The sequence below is a fragment of the Microtus pennsylvanicus genome, chromosome 5 (assembly GCF_037038515.1).
Source record: "Microtus pennsylvanicus isolate mMicPen1 chromosome 5, mMicPen1.hap1, whole genome shotgun sequence".
Lineage (NCBI taxonomy): Eukaryota > Metazoa > Chordata > Mammalia > Rodentia > Cricetidae > Microtus > Microtus pennsylvanicus.
In genome coordinates, this window is record NC_134583.1 from 62,946,823 (window position 1) to 62,967,783 (window position 20,961).

At 46.4% G+C, this 20,961-nt stretch overlaps 1 protein-coding gene across 1 annotated transcript in view; it reads left to right on the forward strand.

Moving 5' to 3' along the window:
* The first annotated feature begins 260 nt into the window (after positions 1-260).
* Positions 261-20,961, forward strand: part of Scnn1g (sodium channel epithelial 1 subunit gamma) — a 31,925-nt gene continuing 11,224 nt past the window's right edge. Inside the window, exons 1-6 of the mRNA XM_075974847.1 lie at positions 261-506; positions 3,889-4,237; positions 6,136-6,454; positions 7,788-7,978; positions 9,234-9,337; positions 11,770-11,933. Of these exons, the coding sequence (XP_075830962.1) occupies positions 3,921-4,237; positions 6,136-6,454; positions 7,788-7,978; positions 9,234-9,337; positions 11,770-11,933 (1,095 nt within the window). The 5' untranslated portion in view covers positions 261-506; positions 3,889-3,920. The remainder of the gene's footprint in view (positions 507-3,888; positions 4,238-6,135; positions 6,455-7,787; positions 7,979-9,233; positions 9,338-11,769; positions 11,934-20,961) is intronic.

Sequence of the window (20,961 nt, forward strand, 5' to 3'; positions counted from 1 at the left end):
TCCTGACAAGGTCGGAGAGATGAGGAGTAAGAGAGGAGTAAACCTCTGCTGGAACTGATTTAAAAGAGCTCCTGTGATGTGGGCCAGGATGAGGCCCTGGAGCTGCACTGCCATTGGCTCTGCTAAGTACCTTGGAGAAGATGGGGCTCTGACCCCGCGGGAATGCAGTCTGCAGAGTGGCCTCTGGGCGGCAGCAAGCACACGCGCGCGATGCCACCGCAAGACGCAGCTCAGTACGGGCTGAGGCGCAGAACTGACTCAGGACGGGGGGTGGCGCTGCGGGGTCATGGCTTACTCTGCGCAGAGACAAGTCCGGGGGTGACCCGGGGAAAACACCTGGGCAGGTGTGGGCGGAGTCTGAAGGGGCGGGGTGTCTAGGGGCGTAGCCTAGGCCTGGCCCACGGGCGCTCCTCGTTGTGCCTCCTGGAGATGCTGGCTTTATGAAGTCAGAAGACGAGCGTCCCCAGACCCAGACACGCCACCCGCGACCCTTCCGATCCTGAGAGGTAAGTTTGGCCGCGTCGGGTCGGTCTTATTCCGGGGTTCCAAGTATCTGAGCAGCCACGGGGCGCGGTCACTTCCAAGAAGAAGATTACGCTGTCCGCGGGTGGCGGGATGCTTAGACACTTCCCGGGCGATCTGGGTCCAGCTCCAGGCTTCTCCCCAGACCCCGGACGGGATACAAAGCTGAGCGACAGGCGCTTCTGAGCCACTGGAGGCGGGGGCGGGGGCGGGGGCGGGGAGTGCGTCTCGGCTCTTCTCTGCCCAGCTCACTCCACTTCCCAGCCTTGAAGAGCATGCACTTGACCGCGACTGTTCCTTTCAGCCGCCGGAAAGCTTTTCTTTGGAGGTGACTGTTGGAGAAAGAATCAAGCACTTGAAGCGGTCTGGTTGGAAGCAGCTGCTGTCACAAAGCAGACGGCTTTTGCCACAAAACTGCGCCAGGTCGCTCCCCGCCGGAGAGACAGGGCCTGCAGCGTGTCCGTGGGGTAGTGCTGTTCCACAGCCTTGAGTCCTTGCCTTTGAATTTCAAGTTATGTGAGAACAGCACCGTGGCACGGAGGGAATAGGAACTTTCCCTGGTCCCAGGCTTTGGAGCCCAAGTTCTAGCATGAACAACAGAGCCTGGCAAAGGTCTCACCCCTCACCAGGCTTTATTTTCCACACAGGAGAAGAGGCAAGGTTTGAGGGCAAACTAGAGAGGAGAACAGGTGTCAGGAAGAAACCAGGGACCTGGAATTTCAAAGAAGTCTTTAAGTCTTTTGTACTGTGTGACCTTGGGCAAGCAACCTCTTCGCACCTCACTTTGCACCTCTGTGAGATGGGAGTAGTGATAACGCCTTATTTAGTCTGCAGTGAGAAATCAGGCGAGAAAGTCGGAATAGAAGGCCTGGGTGCTGGTTTCTCAGTGACTGGCAGCTGCTATTACCGCTGCTAGTGCAGCTGTCGTCCGCAACCACTATCATTACTTAGGGAACAGCATAACTAGTGTGGGTTCTTGAGTTCAAATCCTAACCCGGACACTTTCTATTATGACCTCGGGCAAGCTATTTAGTCTATCCGCGTCTCCATTTCATTTGTATAATGGGGGAATTATGATCCCTACCTGAGAAGATTGTTGAGCACATTCAGTGAGCTAACCCTTAGGATGAGTTCTGAATGTATCAAATCAACTTCAAATTCCTCTGCGAAAGCACCGGGTTGAATCAAGCCCCACACTCTAGTGCTACCTATAATCTTGCTTTACCTTAGAGTTGAAATATTTGTGTGAACATTCTGGAATCCCCCATCACATGACTGGCTAATCCTCTGGGGGAAGAGATGAAGGGTCAGAGGAACCCCAAGAATCATCTTCATTGAGAAGACCTAGTGTTAGGAACAAGAGTGTCCAGAATTTAGCTTCTGGCAAAAGTTTGGCAGAGGAGGGAATCATCTCTGGGCTGCAGTTTTACATGGAGTTGCTCTTTACAAACTGCTAACTTCCTCCTTCCTTCCTTCCTTCCTTCCTTCCTTCCTTCCTTCCTTCCTTCCTTCCTTCTTTGTATCCCTGGGTGGCCTAGAACTTGGTATGTAGACCAGAATACTTGCACCCACAGACACCCTCCTGCCTCTGCCTTTTGAGTGCTGGAATTTAAGGTGTACCACCATATTCCATACCTTTTTATTAAAGGGTGACACAGTATTTAAAACAAAGTAAAGCCAAGTAAATTACTGCTGGTCAAGAGGCTAACGGCATAATTCTGAAAATAAGAGATAGCTTTTCTCTATCTAGAACAATTATGTAAGTCTATAGGGGACAGGTTATGGGGGCAGTCTGGCCTCTGAGCATCTCACCCCTGGCCCCCATTCTCTCTTTCTTTTGTATTATAATACTTAAACCCGCTAGCATGGTAAACTTGAGAGATTCATTCCCACAACTTTCCCCCAATTTTGGACCATATCTCATGGATTCAGGAGAGAAGAAAATTAAATCTTTTGGTCCAGAATCCCACCTAAAAAACTTGATGATAGAAATGGAAATCATTGTGTTAAGCAAAAAAAGCCATTCTTTAAAAGATGTTTTCTCTCATATACAGAGCCTAGATTTAAGTGTGTGTTTGGGGGGAATAACAAGGGGACCATGAGCAAACGGATGAAGATTTTAAGGGAGGAGGGGAGGAGTAAAGAGGGACTAACAGAATACATATGGCATGAAAACAGAGTCAGGGGTTATTTGGGAGGAAGAAGAGGACCAGCAAGTGCAATGGGGGAGAGAAATAGGAACAGAGTATGACACATATGTATGAAAATGCCATAACAAAACCCACTAGTTTGTACAGTCATCTCGAAAAAGAAAATAACTTGATGGGGTCATCAAAGTCCTTGACTTGAACACAGACCCCATACGGACATAGGAGCCATGTTGTGTATCTTGAGCAAGTCACTCCATCTCTCTGATATGGAGATAACAGTACATCTATCCATCTCGTGTGATTGTCAAAATACATATAAACTCCTGCATATTTATATACAGAGATCACATATGTATGAGACTGATAATTCCATCTACTGTACAGTGAGTTCATTGCTAAAATGAATATCTTGTACCGTGCTGTTTCTGCAACTGAGAGGCACCATAAAAACTGTGAGTGTGCTCACTCATTTCCCAAAACTCACCCCCAAAGCTGCCATTGAATCAAGGTGCCCTCTCCAGACTATACTATCTTAAAATCAGGTAAAATGGCATGATGCCTGCTAAATAGAGAACAGCCAACAGCCATTATGTCGGGTGCTGCAGAAAGCAGTTGAACTGACAGTAAAGAGAAGAAACCAATTATCTCACTTGTAAGACAGCAACATGGAAAGGAGTGGGGGAAACATAGTCAGGACATGATCTATAACAGCTGCTGGGAAGTTGTGGGAGACTACATCAGTCAGTGGGTGACACCTTGCCCTGTGTGTGCAGGAGGGACATTTTGCTAGGCACCATGAACCATCGTAACACAGGAAGGTTGCTCTCCAGGAGAGGTGGCCAGTGGAAGCGATAAGGCACGGGTTATAGTTCCCAGCCTGTAACAGAAGTCTGGCTGAGTTGCTGTGAGGTCACCAGCCCCAGGAACTCCAGGGAAAGGTCCTTCAGCCAGTCCAGCCAGTATGTGCAGGTTATGTATTGCCCTGCCCCCACAGGGCTTGGCCTGGGGGCCCTCAGAGGAGGAGGCAGCTGTGGTAGCCCAAAGCAAATATCCTGGAGAAGGGGCCAAGAGCTCAGAATGCAGCCTGTCCAGCCCTCAGAAGAAGAAGATGGCCTCTAAGAACATGTGGGCTTGGTGTTTCCCAGTCGGAAGCTCCAGAGAAAGGCTGGCAGGCCTGTGCTTGCAAGCTCACTTACAGTCTCCTCTGTCCCTTCAGAACTCTGCAGACTGCAAAGTCCCCTCCTCACCATGGCGCCTGGAGAGAAGATCAAAGCCAAAATCAAAAAGAATCTGCCGGTTCGAGGCCCCCAGGCACCAACCATTAAGGACCTGATGCATTGGTACTGCCTGAACACTAACACCCACGGTTGCCGCCGCATCGTGGTGTCCCGAGGCCGCCTTCGGCGTCTGCTGTGGATCCTGTTCACGCTGACCGCAGTGGCCCTCATCATCTGGCAGTGTGCCCTCCTCGTCTTCTCTTTCTACACTGTCTCTGTCTCCATCAAAGTTCACTTCCAGAAGCTGGATTTCCCTGCCGTCACTATCTGCAATATCAACCCCTACAAGTAAGAGACTGCCCTGGCATCTGGGAGCAGAAAAGTCTGGCCTCTCAGGGATGCCAAAGCCCCTCCCCAAAGCGGCGGTCTGAGTGCCACGCCAACCTGCTGACACAGGTTTTACAAATTTGATTTGATTGCCAAGATCTGTTCCAGACCTGTAAATACTCTCAGTTCAATGGCTATGTCTAAGGCAGGAAGGCAGGGAAAGCTGCTCCAGCAATTCTGCTTCGAGACTATTCCAGGGAACACGGTTAGCATTCTGCCTCCCCCAAACACACATGTAGCATCTTTCCTCTTAGCTTCCTTAGCTTCCCTCCCTTACTCTCCCCCAAAGCCAGGCTGACTCAGAAGTGACACCCAGGTGACTTCCGGAAGCATCCTTGCTGCCCTGACCCCTCATCTCAGTGAGCCCAGCCCAGTAATTGAGCTCCCTGGGCTCTGGACAGGATCAACCCTTGGTGCTTCCCTGTTGTCAGTGGCAGGACCTGTTCTAAATGGGTCATCAGTGTCCTTGGGATTATGGGAAACTGATCTGGGAGGCAAGTCAGAAGGCAGCAGAATTTGTGGCAGGGGGTGGGGAGTGGGGGAGTGCAGAGCTGGCATACAGTGCTGGCATGCAGAGGGGTGGGGCGTGCAGAGATGAGGTTGAGGGGGGGTGCAGGGGTGCAGAGCGGGGGGGGGCTTGCAGAGCAGGGAAGAACAGAACTGATCAGAAGCTGCATTGGTCAGAGGCATGCGCTGAAGGCAAAGACAAAAACCAAAATCAGGTCTCAGACTCTATCTCCAAAGTCTCCTCACTGCCTTCCTCCCTCCCTCCCTCCTCTCCCATCTTTCCCTTCTCCTTTCTCCACCCATATTCTATCCGTAATTATTTACTTAACCTTTGAAAATTGTGAGCCACTTTGCTGAGTTCCAGGGCACAGCACAGAATAACCCTAACACACTCTTTGCCCTAGGAGAGCTTATGCTACAGTGAGGTAGTGAACTATTAACACATATCCTTATGCAACTGCAAATAATATGGCCATTTAGTTACCTATGTGCATATATATTTCTTTTAATAATTTAACATTATTTATATACTTGGAGGCAGTCATGCTATGTAGCTCAGATTGTTCTTGAACTTGTGATCTTCCTGCCTCAGCCTCCCAAGTGCTGGCATTGCTGCTATGTGCCACCACACCCAGCTATATTTCTTTTGCCTATAGTAAACATATTGAGCCTTCCCAATAACCTTATTTTACAAATGAGTAGGCTGGGAACCCGAGACACAGAAACGCTAAGAAACTTTGTCTGAGGTCACATAGCCTGGATTAGAATGGAGACTTGAACAAGGCAGGTACTTTGACTCTGAAATTGATATCCCTAGCTACTGTGCTGTGTCATGACCTCTACAGAAAGCAAGAGGGAGAGAGAAGATAGTGTTCTGAGAGAAACTGGGACCACATGGTATAGTGACCATTTACAAAACAAACAAACAAACAAAAACAAAATGTCGTCAGCTCTCCTGGGGGTTGTCAAGGTGACACTCCCAACCTCTTGCCTGGCAGCACTGACTGGAGGATGTCCAGTGGGCAGAGTGTGATGGGTGGAAACGGGGTCCCGTACAGTTAGCAGTTATTCATGTGCCCTCATTTTGGATACTTTATGGGCAACACCTGAGAGTCAACACTCCAGAAACACTGACTGGGGGCCTCAACATACCCAAGAATAAATTGACAGACGTTGCAAAAATGGGGATCCAATGTCATTTTAGATGGTACAAACAGTGAAAGACCTGGTCCCCTTGGCAAGGAAGTGGTCGGGAGACACAGGGCTGACACCAAGGGAGGACACCGTGTAGAAGCAGCGGCACTGTGCTAGAAGCCGTTCCTCTCCGTGATATCTCCTTTCCACTTTGTCAGGTACAGTGCTGTGAGTGACCTTCTGACTGACTTGGACAGGGAGACAAAGCAGGCCTTGCAGTCCCTGTATGGGGTCAAAGATTTTCCAGAGGAAACAACTCAGAAGCGCCGGGAAGCAAGATCCATCCAATCCACTTGGGAAGGCCCGCCACCCAGATTCCTCAACCTGATCCCGCTGCTGGTCTTCAGTGAGAATAAGAAGAGAAAGGCCATGGACTTCTTCACTGGTCAGAAGCGGAAAATCAGTGGGAAGATCATCCACAAGGCTTCCAATGTCATGCATGTTCACGAGTCGAAGAAACTGGTGGGATTTCAGTTGGTAAGATCCGCTTTGTCACAATTCATATGTATGGGGGGGGGGGCTGGGGGTGGTGGGGCTCAGAGTCCCTTCTTGATCTTTAGAGCCAGTAGGCCAACTGTAAGATTTATACCATGTTAGAGTGATTTGGTGGCAAGCAACTGAAACCAACCTCAAGCAGAGTTAGGCATGGGTGAAGTCTTAGAAGAGACTCACAGACATTTTAAAGACAGAAATTTGGGGAGACCTAGTGATCTAGGGAGCAAGAAGTGATGAGATTCATTCAGATACTGATGCTGAATTAAAGATGTCGTTTTCGTTCCTTCTGGTAATGCCTTCGATGCAGATTCCATCTTAGGGTTCTACTTAGCCAAATCCGGGGGTACCTGATCACCTCCTGACAGGGCCCCAAAGCAGATTGGCTGAACAGACATCAGAAAAGGGAAAATAAACTCCAGCAAATGCACCAGGGATACTAGAAGTACTTACCTTCATGAAGTGCCATACCAGGCTTCCTATCTCCTCTTTGGTCCCACTCGGCTGACAACAGGAAGCAGCAGTACCCTCCAGGACAAAGACTATCTCTACTGTGTCTCTCCAGGCCACCACTGGAGCATGGCTGGGGACCATTTCTTCATTTTAGTAGCCTTGATTATGAGACTTTTGAATCTAGCAACTCTTTCTATTAATCCAGCCAAATTTTCAACAGTGAAAAAGGCCCCTCATCAAAATCACTGAGACTTCTAAAATCCTCCTGGTTCCATTCATAGGATATTTACATGATTCTCTTGATAACAAATTCTCTGGACATTTGTCCTCTCAGGAGACTTTCCAAGCTCAGAGTGATGAAAATGCCTGGAATGTTCCATGGCTTCTCTCTAGAGCCCTCGTAGCTAAGTGTTTCAAACACGAGCCCTTCCAACCACTTGCTAAGTGTTGGGTAGGAAGGTATTCCTGCTAACATTCTGTCAGTGACATACTCCATAAGTTAGTGCCTTGGCAGAGCGGTAGTGTCAGAGTCTGGGCTGGAATCCAGACTGCATCTATAATAAGAAATGGGTGAGTTCAGTAGGAAGACAGTGACATGAACCAGCTAAGCCCTGGATATATGGGGACCCTAAAGACTGAATTTGTTTCTTGTCCAATGGCAGACAGTAGTAGTAAGTCACAGGGGTTGACCTTAGTGTCCTTTACTCTCTCTTTGATCCTTGAGGCTTAAGGTTGACCTCTCCAAGCTCCCGGAAGCAAGGGGAAACCAACCTTGTTCCCGAGGACCTCGCCTGACATCTATTACTCATCTCAGTCTTTCTGACAGCGGTGGCACTGACAGCCTGGTGTATCCTCTTATTCACAGTGCTCAAATGACACCTCTGACTGTGCCACCTACACCTTCAGCTCAGGAATCAATGCCATCCAGGAGTGGTACAAGCTTCACTACATGAATATCATGGCGCAGGTGCCTCTAGAGAAGAAAATCAACATGAGCTATTCTGCCGAAGAACTGTTGGTGACCTGCTTCTTCGATGGGATGTCCTGTGATGCCAGGTCAGGAGGGGACACTCTCTAAGGACCAGAGGCTCTAACCTTTGGCCCCTTTCCATGCACCTGCAGCTTGTCTGAGAGTCTTAAGAACACTGACTCTGTCCTGTGGGAAATCACGTACATGGGAGCTAGGTTCCAGGGTCAATGGAAAAATGTACCTGGTGTGGAAATCACAATATCTATGTACTTTTTTTTTCTCAAGACAGAGCTTCTCTGTGTAGCCCTGGCTTTCCTAGAACTCACTCTGGCAAATCATAATATCTTTAAACCCATTAAATAACCTGTCACAACACAAGGTAGTCAATAGCACGCATGTAGCTTTGTATATTACTACAGTGTATAAGAGCCACTACTCTGGTATAGTGGAAGGGAGGGAGGGAGGGAGGGAGAGATAAAAGAAAAGAAGAGAAGGAAGGAAGTAGGCAGCAGTGTTTATATTTGTGATTCTTCAAGCCATTCCACCTTGGATACAATAATCATACCTGGTAGTGACGATTAGGTCATTGGGACATTCTGAGATGACCCCACCAGTCGGAATGGTTTAATAACCTTTTTTCTAAATTTCTGAATTCTGACCCTTCTATATGTTAATACACACATTGGTCCTTGCAAATATTGAGTGTTTTGGGGTAACCCTGAAGGTAAAGGTTCTGAAATTGCATATTGGCCATAGGATGGAACTCCTCTGAAGGTCATTTCATGGGACTGGGGATTCAAAAAGCTCTAAGTGCCAGAGAAATTCAAGGGTAGAGGAATTTGGGGGCAGTCATGTGACATGAATATCATCTCGAGGCTGAGGATGTAGCTCACTTGGCAGAGTGCTTGCTTAACCAGCATCAAGTCTCGGGTTCCACCCCTAGGATGGTGGTACACACCTGTACTCCTAGCACTCTGGAGACGGAAGCAGCAGGATAGAGTGTTCAGTGCTTTTCTTGGCCACGTGGAGAATTTGAAGTGAGCCTGGGATACATGAGACCCTATTTCAAAGACAAAATAATATGAAATCAAAATAGAGAAAGCAGCGAGAGGATTATGAGAGCGAAAACAAGGGCATGGTCAAATTCTACATCAAGGCGTGTCAGCCTGGCTGAGGGACCTGCTCATTTCACCAGAGGAAAATGGGAAGAGTGAGTCACCTTCCCAGCCATTATCCCAAAGGAAGGCTTTCTCCATCAACACGGTGCTCCCGAATTTCAACTGGGATGCACAAGCGCAAGCCCCAGCCCAGCTCTTCCTGAACCTTTCTCTCCCTCCATAGGAACTTCACACTTTTCCACCATCCAATGTATGGAAATTGCTACACGTTCAACAACAGAGAGAATGCCACCATCCTCAGCACCTCCATGGGGGGCAGTGAGTACGGTAAGGAAACCTGAGTGGAGGGGACCCTGAGACACTGGAGTAACTACCCTGATGGCAGCAGTACAAGCGAGGACTGCAAATTGGGACGTTTGTGCTTCCAATTCCCTCCCCCTGGCTCTGAAATGAAGACGCACTTCCCCTCTCCCAGGGCATACATGAGCATCCGCGTTCATTCTTTTCCTTGCTGTAGACCTGTTTTCCTTTCTGCCATCTCCATCTTTGAGAGAGCCACAGAGACACTGCTGGGCTTCCTTCAGCTGACAAACCACTCTGGTTTAAGCTCGTTGCTGGGGTGACTAATACTGGGCAGGTGGCGTCTAAACAGAGCTAAACCCCGATGGGCTGAATAGGAGATTAGGCGGGCAGACACACCTTCAGTTTAGTTCAGATGACAGATTCTGCAGCCCAACCCCAAGCTCTACCTCTCACTGTGTGACCTTGGTTACTGCCCTTCAACTATAAAACGAGAACAATAACAGTAGCTCCCATAAATGTTATTCAGAGAACTTAGAATAAGATCTGGAACACGCTCCAGCTACCATACCAAAATACCATGGTTTGAGTGGCATTAACAATAGACATTAATTTCTCACAATGCTGAAGGCTGGAAGTTCAGGATTAAGGCGCTGGCACTTGCGGATTCAGATGAGACTTCTCTTCGTGGTTGCAGGTGACTGTCTTCTACGTGTGTCCTCACATGGCCTTTCCTCTGTCTCAAGAAGGTGCTGTGGTGTCACTCCTTTTTATAAGGACACCAGTCCCATCGGATTAGAGCCATGCCCTTAAGACCTTATTGCGCCTTCATTAAAGTCCTGTCTCCAAATGCCTTCACACTGGAGACTGGCGCTTGGCCCTGTGAATCTGGTCTAGGGAGGGCACACACTCCAGCCACACACACTGTGCCCGCAGCCATCACTGACGACACTGCGGCCACTACTGACTGGGAACTGAGTGAAGAGAAGCAAAGTTCTGGCTCTGCTGTGGAGAAGCTGTGTGGCCTTCTGTATGCCACATCCCTCTCTGAGCTCAGTTCCCTTATTTATAAATAGAAGGGGTTAGGATAGTTCTGAAGTTCTCATCATTCAATTCACACAGATTATAGTCATTCATTCATTCATTCATTCACCAAACACTATCCGCTATCTGCTGGCCCCACTTTGAGGAGCTAGGGATACAGTGGGGAATGAGACCGATGCCGTTCCTGCTTTTAGGGGACTTACCTGCCTGAGGAAAGAGACATGATTTCATCACAGTACTAATGAAAAGTAGGAGGGGGAGGGAGCAGAAAAGGGGAACACAGAGTGGCTGGGCTCAGAATGGGAGTTTGAACTGGAAAATGGGGGGCTCAGAAAGACCTCATTGAGGGGGATATTTAACGATGAGGAGGCCCCTGTTCACGTTCACAGAAGTCTGGATTCTAAAGAAAAAGTGAGTCCAATGTGTTCTAGAGAGATGAGTAAATTGTATTAGTTACCTTTCTGCTGCTATGATTAAACAACCCGACCAAGGCAACGTATGAAAGCATTTGTTTAGGCGTACAGTTCAGTGGGTTAGAATCCATGGTGACCGAGCAAAGACACGGTGGCAGGAACAGCTGGGAGCTGTAAGCAGGAGGCAGAGAGCACACTAGGGGTGGCAGGAAGTGTCTGAAGCCTCCGAGTTTACCCCTGTGACATCTCCTCCAAGGACACATCTCCCAATCCTTCCCAAACAGTCCCACCAACTGGGGTCCAAGAATTCAACAATGCATTACAGCGGGCTGGAGGGGGGCGGAATTCTTATTCAGACTACCCCATTAGAGCAGTGTGCTTGGAGCTGATCCAGAAAGGGAGAGAGTGGGGTAAGTTGAGGATAAAGACAGATCCCGCTACATCTTCGTAGCCTTGATGGTGGCAGGCAGGGAGAATCGGTGGCATTTCAGAGAGGTTTTCACTGAAGGGCTTCAGGCAGTGCTTTGAACTGATTTCCAGGCTTTAAAGTTTCAGCTGGCAGCTGGGTACAGAATATATCCCACAGAGAGAACAAACACAGGGGAAGGAGAGAGGTTAAACCAACAACCAGGCACATGATCGCGTGTTATCTCTTCCCCGGCTCTTCTGTAAACAGCCACAATACTTAAGGTACCCTTGGATGCCCAGTAGAACCTCCTTTATCACCAACTACATAGATTTATACATCTCAGCCAGTTCCTTCATATTTAGTAGGAATTTAGTCTTAGCTAGCACTGCGACTGTGATATGTATTTGAACCACTACTTTGAACTTGCAATAAGCAGATCAAACACAAATCTTACTGTCCTAGAGATTCCAGTCTGGCATTCACCCTACCTTTTACTTCCTGGAAGTCCCTGGGTCTTGGATTGGAGGCTCCCCCAAAGCCCCTGGGGACTGTTTTGCTAGCCTTTGATCACAGCAAGCTGCTCTGTCTCTCAGGACTGCAAGTCATCTTATACATAAATGAAGATGAATACAACCCCTTCCTGGTGTCCTCCACTGGAGCCAAGGTGCTTATCCATCAGCAGAATGAATACCCCTTCATCGAAGATGTGGGGACAGAGATTGAGACGGCAATGTCCACCTCCATAGGAATGCACCTGGTAAGAGGATATTCATTGGCTTATGTTTAGAAAAGAGCACTATGTTTTTTATTTTGAATGATGGCTATGGAGGAACAGCTAATAATAAAGGATGCTGTTTTCCAAGAGAGCATGGGTCTGGGCTTTCCAATGGCCACCCCTAAGGTCATCCCAAGAATCGCATTCAAGTCCGTGTGTGCATCTTTCATGTGGGTTAGCAAGCACAGAATGCCATCTGGGGAAATAACCAGGGAAACTCCCTTGCTAAAAATGGAACAAAGCACCAGTGTGTATAGAAACAGAGCATCAGACACTAGCTATAGAATTGTCAGTCTATGTAAAAAGAAAGCAGATAACATGCTTACAGGCATATGAGGGGGCTCTGACAACAAGACATTATATCTATTATAGTTTTTTTTACATTCTTCCTTAGTGGAGATTTTTTTTAACCTGTGCGTGTTGGAAAAACTAGACAAACAATCTCTTCGCAGACTATTGCTTATGTCTTTATTGGCATCTATGTTCAATGTCTCACAGGAAGCTCAGCTACTGCACCTCACAGACTTAGTCTCCAGAGCAATGGTTTCCAAAATCTGAGCCACCAGGTTCAAATTTCCTAAATGAGAATGTCTGAAAGGTTTGTCAAGGATCAAAACCTTGTGATGATCACAAGATTCAATATTATTAGGAAATGTGATTTAGAAGCTGAAGCGATTCTCAGAGGTTGTGAGGTGATGTGGTGGGCATATGAGGCTTGATTGACCCTCCATCATGTAGTCTTTCGGCAGTTATTTTCTCTGTATTTTATCAGAGCTAAACCCAGGGGACTCGAGCAGAGAGAATCAAGAGTGAGAAAGTGTGCAAATGACAAATTATAATTACTGCATGCTATAAGAAGGAACGAGGCTGGGCATAGTGGGTCCTGTCTGTAACCCTAACACTTAGGCAGTCAAGGCTGAGTTCCAGGCCTACCTGATCCAAATGGAAAGACACTACCTCACAAAGCAAAACAAGAGGCAGGTGGCAGAGGGCTTCATAAGAATATATCATGGGTGTCTTGGTCAGTTTTCTGGTTAAAAGCCTAAAATTGGACTATTTATAAAACAGAGGCTTTTGTTTAGCTTGTGATTTGGGCTGGAGAGCCCAGCATGGTGGTGACCACTGGTGAAGGGTCTTCTTGCTGCATCGCAACAGGACAGGAACCTCACAAAGTGAGCACTCTAGCTCAGGTCGCAATTCCTCTTCTTATAAAGTCACTGATGCCATCATAGAGATTCACCATGTGCCCTAATCTCCTAATGATCTCCAAAGATCCCTTCCCAAATATTATTAACACATGACTTTTGGGATTACATTTACAACACATGAATTTTGAAGTGATACATTTGAACCGTAGGGATGGGATTCTGATCCATAGGAAAGTGAGATTCAGAGTATACTATTCTGAGGAAATGTGATTTAAGAATCACTAGGAGAGGTGATGAAATAGAATGGTGGTGGTACCCAGGCCATCTGTCCCTTCAAAATGTGTGGGGAAGAAAACCATCCTGATAGTCGCCTGGTGATACAGATGCTCTCAGACACACATCGCTTAGGACCTTTGTTCCACCATAGGGGATAAGTAATGTGTACAGCTTGAGCTATATAAACGCTGATTTCCCAAAGATAAAAAAAAGTATGTTGATTCTTAAGCATGCTCAAATGAGGAATTGGAAAACCTGGGGTACCACTAATTTCTCTGTTCACCAAAGAGCCAAAAGCTGCCAGAAGACAACAGAGGACATTTCCACCCAACATCCCCCATACTGTTTCCCTGAACCCTGAAGAAGGACTTGGACTTTTCAACCTTTTCTTCTCTCTCTCCTCTCTCTCTCTCTCTCTCTCTCTCTCTCTCTCTCTCTCTCTCTCTCTCTCTCTCTCTCTCACCCCTGCCTCTCGTAGCATCTGGAAATGGTTAAGAGTTCAGTAAACTTTCAAAAGTTCAAAAGAAAATGGATTCTGCCCTCTGGGTCTCGGCTTTGAGCTTGGAAACACCCACCATATTATTAAGCAAACAGTCTCTGTACCAACGGTGGGTAAACAGGATCGGGTTGAGTTCTCTGCTACACCTGTAGAAAATCAAACCCACGCAGCAGGGTCAGTCAGCCAGAGGTATGATTGATGACCATGTCGAACAACAACAACAACAAAAAGACAAGGGTTACTGAGGTCAGCAGGGACTCACTAAGAATAAATCCAAACAAGCTAGACTTCCTTCCTTCTTCATTTTCCACATTTGTTTGTTTGCTCGTTATTTATTGTCTATAGGCAGGCTAAGCTGATAGACTTAATTAGGGAATTGGTCACCAAACTTTTCTTATTTCTTAAAGGCCTATTTGGCTTAATATGGTCAAGACTCTGAATATCAAAAGATGAACCCAAACTTTAAGAGAAGACAAAAATCAACACCTCCGAGCTGAGGAGGCAGCTTGTTGATAGAGCATTTGCCTAGTATGCTCAATGTTTTGGGTTCTAGCAACACAGACACAAACACACACACACACACACACACACACACTCTCTCTCTATTGATCTATTGTTGATTGATCCATTGATAACATATATCTGGAACATAGAACTTGTGTCTGGGGAAACAAGGACCCTGTCTGTCTTGTACCTAGTTTCAGATCATGAAACATAACATATTCCCAGTGATTACTGGGTAGGTGAATGGATGAAAGAGCCATGCCAGGATGTTAAGCTACATAGTAAAGCTTTTTGAACATTGAAAGCTGGATACAGTGGCACATGCCTGTAAGTCTAGCTGGACACAGTGACACATATCTGTAATTCTAGCATTTAGGAGGCTGTAAGAGGAAGATCAGGAGTTTGAAGCCAGCCCTGCCTACATAGTAGGCTTTGTTTTAAAAATATCATTTTGATTAAAGCCCAATCATATGCTAGAAATAGAACATTAATAATCTCAGAGAAACTCTAAGAACCTGCACTAGGGCAATGGCATGAAGGTGAGCATGTAGAGATAGTGTAGAAGCAGTAGGGCTTGATAACAGATTCTAGCAAGAAAAGCTAGGAGAAACTAGGCCTAGGCAGACGTTTGGATCCTGGCCGAGCTGTAGGGTGGGTCAGTGTCAGGCTCATAATTAGTCAATAAAAGAGAAAGGGTGCTAAAGATGACTACTTTGATTCAAGATTTGTGTCCTGAGGGCAAGAACGGGTCAAGTTAAAACGTCCAGTAGGTGGACTTAGAGCTCAGAAGAAAACCTTCTAGACTTGGAAATAAATGTCATCACCCAAGACCTAGAAGAGAACCCTCAGCATGAGTTGTTTAAGAGTTGAGCAGAAAGGAAATAGAGAGGCAGAGGAGCAGAAGCCAGTAGGAATCCGTGCCAGACAACTGGGAAGGAGCTGCGGGAAGGTGTGCCAAGTGCACTGAGAGGTCAGGCAAGGTGAAAGGTGAGAGGAGCTCTCGGAGTTTGGAGACCAAGAGGGCACTGGCATTCTCTGCCAAGACGGCCTCCAGTGGAAGGAGTGGAACAGAAACTAGAGGACAATAGGCTGGACAGTGAATGGGAGTTGAGGAAGTGAAGAAGGGTGGACCGTTCACTCCAGGAGGCATAGGGCTGAGTCATGGAGCAGAGAGACACTGCACCGTCCTGCAAACTCATCAGTTCTTCTCACAGGATATGTACCTCAGGGATGTAGGACTCAGGGGCTTATGATTTTGCTCTTTGGTTCTACAATCCCAGCATCTTGGTTGCCTCATCTGTATAATGGGATGGTGACCAAAATGCTGCTTTATGGCCGGGGAGAGTTCAGCGGGTTAATGTCTGCTGGGCACTTGTGTTACATGCACTGCATGCTTGGCACATAACAGGGGCTCAGAAAAATGCACTAGCGTTCCTGTACATGTTTTAAGAGAGGAGATGTGGCCAGGCATGATAGAGAATGCCTGCCATCCCTGCACTCAGGGTGGAAGCACTCACAGATTTGATGCCAGCCTGGGATACACAGCAAGACTTCTCTGAGAGATGTTAGGGAAGGTTTATATTTTCTTTTTAATAGCCCTTTCTCTTATAAGCAATATATGCAATACACACATATATATTACTATATACTATTATATATGTGAAGAAATACTAATTACACATATATAAAATATCCTAATTACTTGCTGTATGTGTTGAAAACATCTACCCTAGTTTGGGCTTTTCTTTGAGTTCCTCACAGTATTTTCCAATAAAAAGCGCTGAGTGTTGCAGTGACCTGCAACACTGCAACCTGCAGTGACCTTTCTTTTCAACAAAGAAAAGTCGTGACCTTTCCCCAACTCTTTTGTCAGTATGTTTACTGAGAGTTTTCCCTCTTTGAGCTCAGATAATGAAGTAAATTTTCTTCCAATTCTTTTACCACTTCATTTAATACTTCAACCAATTTGATTTCTTTTTTACAGGATGTAAAGTAGACATTAAGTATATGTCTTCCTCTAAACCCTTTTTTTTAAAAAAATAGCATAACTTCTTATTTTCATCAATTTGTTTTCACCATTAATTAGGGGTATAAATTGATTTTCAACATACACAAACACATTTATAATATACCACAAAATGCCAAGAGTTAAATCACTGTTTCAGTTACTCTTCTCATCGTGTGACAAAAACAGCATAGAGACAAAGCAACCGAAAGAAGGAAGGATTTAATTTGACCCCTCGGTTTGAGGCTACAGTCCACGATGGTGAGGAAGGGGTGTGACTGGTAACACTGTGCCCACAGGCAGCAAACAGAAAGAGAGATGGAGGCTGCTGTTCAGTTGTTTCCTTTATTCAGTCTGGGACTCTCAGCCTATGGGAGGGTGCTACCCGCACGCTAGGTGGGTTTTCCCTCTCCAGCTAACCCTCTCTAGAAACACCTTACACATATGCAGAAGTGTGTCTCCTAGGTGATTCTAAATGCGATGAAGTTGATGGTCAAAATTAAGCATCACGCCACCTGTCATGGCACGCACGGAAGTCCTGCGCTTCTCTTCTAATTTTTAAAGCTTGCTATTAAAGTGAAACCTTGCTGAGTGTACTTCCCCGTACTCTGTTTTTACTTCCTCAGAATCCAAAATGTATCACCAGCTTTGTTCCACAGCACTAGCTCGTCCTCCAGTTTCAACGACAACAGACAATTTTGTTGTATAAATGTAGATAGCATCCATGATATTTTAAGTTCCTATGGCATACGGTCGTCCTTTGGTAGTGGAGGGAAATTACTGCTAAGACCCTTCACTGATACCAAAGTCCACGGCTGCTCAAGTTTCTTACAGAAAATGACACAGTATTTGCATACATTTCCCTATGTGTTTTAAGTCATGTCTACATCACTTATGATACCCAATACCATATAAATGTTATGTAAATCACTGAAAACCTATAGATGTTTATTATAAGTGCATTGTCTTAGTTGGGGTTTCTATTGCTGAGCTAAAACAATTGACCAAAAGCAGCTTGGAGAAGAAAGGATTCATTTCATCATCAGCCTGTAGTCTATCATCCAGGGGAGTCAGGGAAGGAGCTCGGAGGTAGGAGCTAATGCAGAAATCACGGAGGCGTGCTTCTTACTATTCTGTTTTGCTTTGAATTCTCTCATGGCTTGCTCAGCCTGCTTTCTTAAGCACCCAGGACCACCTGTCCAGGGGTGGCAACACCCACAGTGGGCTGGCCCTCCCACATCAATCATCAATCAATAAAATGTACCACAGACTTGCCTTTAGGTCAGTCTGACGGGGAGCTTTCTCAGTAAAAATGTCCTCTTCCCAGATATGTTTCTAGCTGTGTCAAGTTGACACAAAACTAGCCAGCACCTGCATTTTCCCAAACATTTCCTATTCGCAATTAGTTAAATCCTTTGGTGATCAAGCTGGTCCCCGTACAGAATGAGCAGCATTTGCATAGTGCCTACACACTCTATAAAGATGAATACTATGTAAATGTGGACATGGGCTGTATTGTTTAGAGAAGAATGACAAAGAAAGGATCGACGTGTGCAATAGAGACAGAGTTTTACTCTTTTGTTTTTGAAGATGCATTTTGTTCACATGTGTGTACGTGCAAGCACATCTGCGGGTGCCCATGGAGGCCAGAAGCTGGCAGATTCTGTGGGGCTGGCATTACAGGCATTTGTAAACTGCCCAATGTAGGGGCTTGGATCTGAACTCAGGTCCTAGAACAGTATGAACTGTTAACCCTGAGCCATCTCTCTGGCCCCAAGATAAAGTTTTTGTTTGTTTTGTTTGTTTTTAGAGACAGGGTTTCTCTGTAGCTTTGGAGCCTGTCCTGGAACTCACTCTGTAGACCAGGCTGGCCTCCAACTCACAGAGATCCGCCTGTCTCTGTTTCCCAAGTGCTGGGATTAAAGGTGGGTGCCACCACTGCCTGGTGCCAAGATAGAGTTTTAAAACATATCTTCAACCCACAATTGGTTGATAATGTAGACTCAAAGGGCCAACTATATAATATATATATAATTTTTTAGTTTAGTTATTTGTTTATTGATTGATTTTCATTCCTGTGCTTACACTCAGGTCCTTGAGTATGAGTGTACTGAGCAAGTTCTCTACCAGTAAGCTACATCCTCATGTCTTTATTATTATCATCATTATTATATTTATTTTGAGACAGGGTCTCGTTATGTAACCCAGTCCAGCCTTGAACCCACCACCCTCCTGTCTCAGCCTACTAAGTAGCTGAGGTACTGGCAGAGCCCCACCCAGGCCAGAAGTCCAATGTCTGACTTCTCTGTGATAAAAGGCCACTTGCTGCTGGAGTGAGGCCCATCTGTTGGACTGAAATGATTCAAGAGGGAGGTGGAATTGGAAAGGTAAACTGAGGCTGGTGAAGGTGTGCACTGCAGGCTAGGCTAGACTACAAGTCTTGAATTCCCAGGCTGTGACGACCGTGATGGGATGACATCTGTAATTTAGATGGATGAGCGGGGATGGAAGAGGAGGAGATACCGAGGAAGAGAAAGTGGGGGCAGGAGAACAGATGGGTGACCTTCAGCAACACCAATGAGGGACAATGAGAACCAGATCAGACAGGGAAGAAGAATGGCAAGGATTTGGCTGGTTCGAAGACACCCCTCTGCATCTCCTGATGACTGAAAGCCAAGAAGGAGAAGTTTCTAGAAGGAAACTTGCACGTCCAGTCAAACAGCTGGATAGACTAGGTTGTCACCAACAGAGATGAGGCAGTTTTAGGTGGGTGGGCGAGAGTCTGAGCTCAGATTTAGACAGTGTCACTTGAAGTGACATGTACCATCTTCAAAAGAGTGGCTCCAAACAATCCATTCGATCAGTATGTGGGGCAGACAGTGCGCTGGGTTCATCTGCGAAGTCTCTCTGATTCAGACCAGACTGTGTTGACCTCACCAAGTGCTGCCTGTGGTGAGGAAGGAAGGTCAGGTGCTAGGTCTTGCTGGGCCTCCATTGTGTCTCCTCCCGGTGGCCTCACCTCCCCAGCTGACTGGCTTGGACATGTTCACATGGTAACACAGGCTCCAAGGTCAGCAAGGCTAGTTCCGATGTGTAAGCACTTTTCAAGTATCTACTTGTGTCAGGCTTGTTCATAACCCATCGGCCAGAGTGTGAGTCACATGACCTGCCCAGCTTCAACTAGTGGAAAGCAAATTTTATTTCCTTATGAGATGGCAGGACTTGGCTAAATGTTGGCAGCTCCTACAGACCTGGTATGTTTAAGATATCTGTGGACCACCTAGGCAGATTACCAGTGTCCAGTTAGGTCTTGGCAGAACGGTTTTGGCTGGAGGTCAGCTTTAGGAGCACCAGTCTCTTGTACAGGAAGAGGGTGAGTCACATATAGACTGTGTACATCCTCTAATAATTAAAACTGACCTTTACAGAGAAGCTCTATGCTAAGCACTTTCTTAGCATTAGGTTCAGTGAGTCCTCACAACACTGTATGCAGAGGCAGAGAATAAAGAGGAACTCTGGGCTGGAAACACAGCCTTTTGTCTCAGTAGCCGTATGGGAGACTACCACTGTGATTCTTAGTTTTTTGGTCTTTTTTCCTGGCAAAAACTCGTGTTACATATGTCTTGTTTTGTTTTTGTTTTTCAAGACAGGGTTTTTCTGTGCAGCACAGTCTCATTTATTTCTGATCCTCCTGCCCCCATTCCCTGCGTGGATATCCTATCATGATAGCCTATCCACGCCTGATTTATGTGTTGTCGGGGATGGAACCCCAGCTCTATACAAGCACTCCTTCCCAGGATTAAATTTATTTTGTTTTATTTTTCTAGACAGGGTTTCTCTGTGTAGCCCTGGCTGTCTTGGAACTCTCTCTAGACCAGGCTGGCCTCAAGCTCACCAAGATCTGCCTGCCTCTGCCTCCCGCGTGCTGGAATTAACAGCTTGTGCCACCACCTCCTGGCAAGCGTTACATTTTCAAAGGGAGAAAATCTCAGATCAAATACACTTTCCGTCACAGAACAGGGCTTGGCGCCAGCACAAAAACCCCTGCTTCAGAGTGAAAAGCAAATAAACAGCTCAGTGAACAACAGTAATGTTCTGAGAGCTAGGAGCGTGAGTCACCAGGTAGGGAGACACATACCTGTGATTTCAATACTCAAGAGGCCGAAGCAGGAGGCTTACAAGTTCTAGGCCGTCCTGCATAGTTAGACCTTGTCTCCAAACTAAAAAGAAAGAGAAGTGGTGAGGAGGGGCCAGGAAGGCAGGAGTTCCCTATTGACAGTTCCCATTCCTCTAGGGAGAATTCTGAACTTGTGATGACATCAGATGCTACCACACTAGGGCAGGCTTGCTGTTTTCCCTCCCCAGTAGTCCTGCAGGGCATCCAAGGAAGGTCCTCCTCAGAGAAGAGGGAGATAAGCAAGATCTTACCATACCTTGTTTTATTAGAAAGTTGATTTTATTAGTTGTTCAATGAAATGGCTTGATATTTTTCTTACTTTTCCCCTTACATGGCAAAACACCCTGCAAAAATACCTTAAGGATAAAGGGGTTTATTTGGTCTCCCAGTTTGAGGACGCA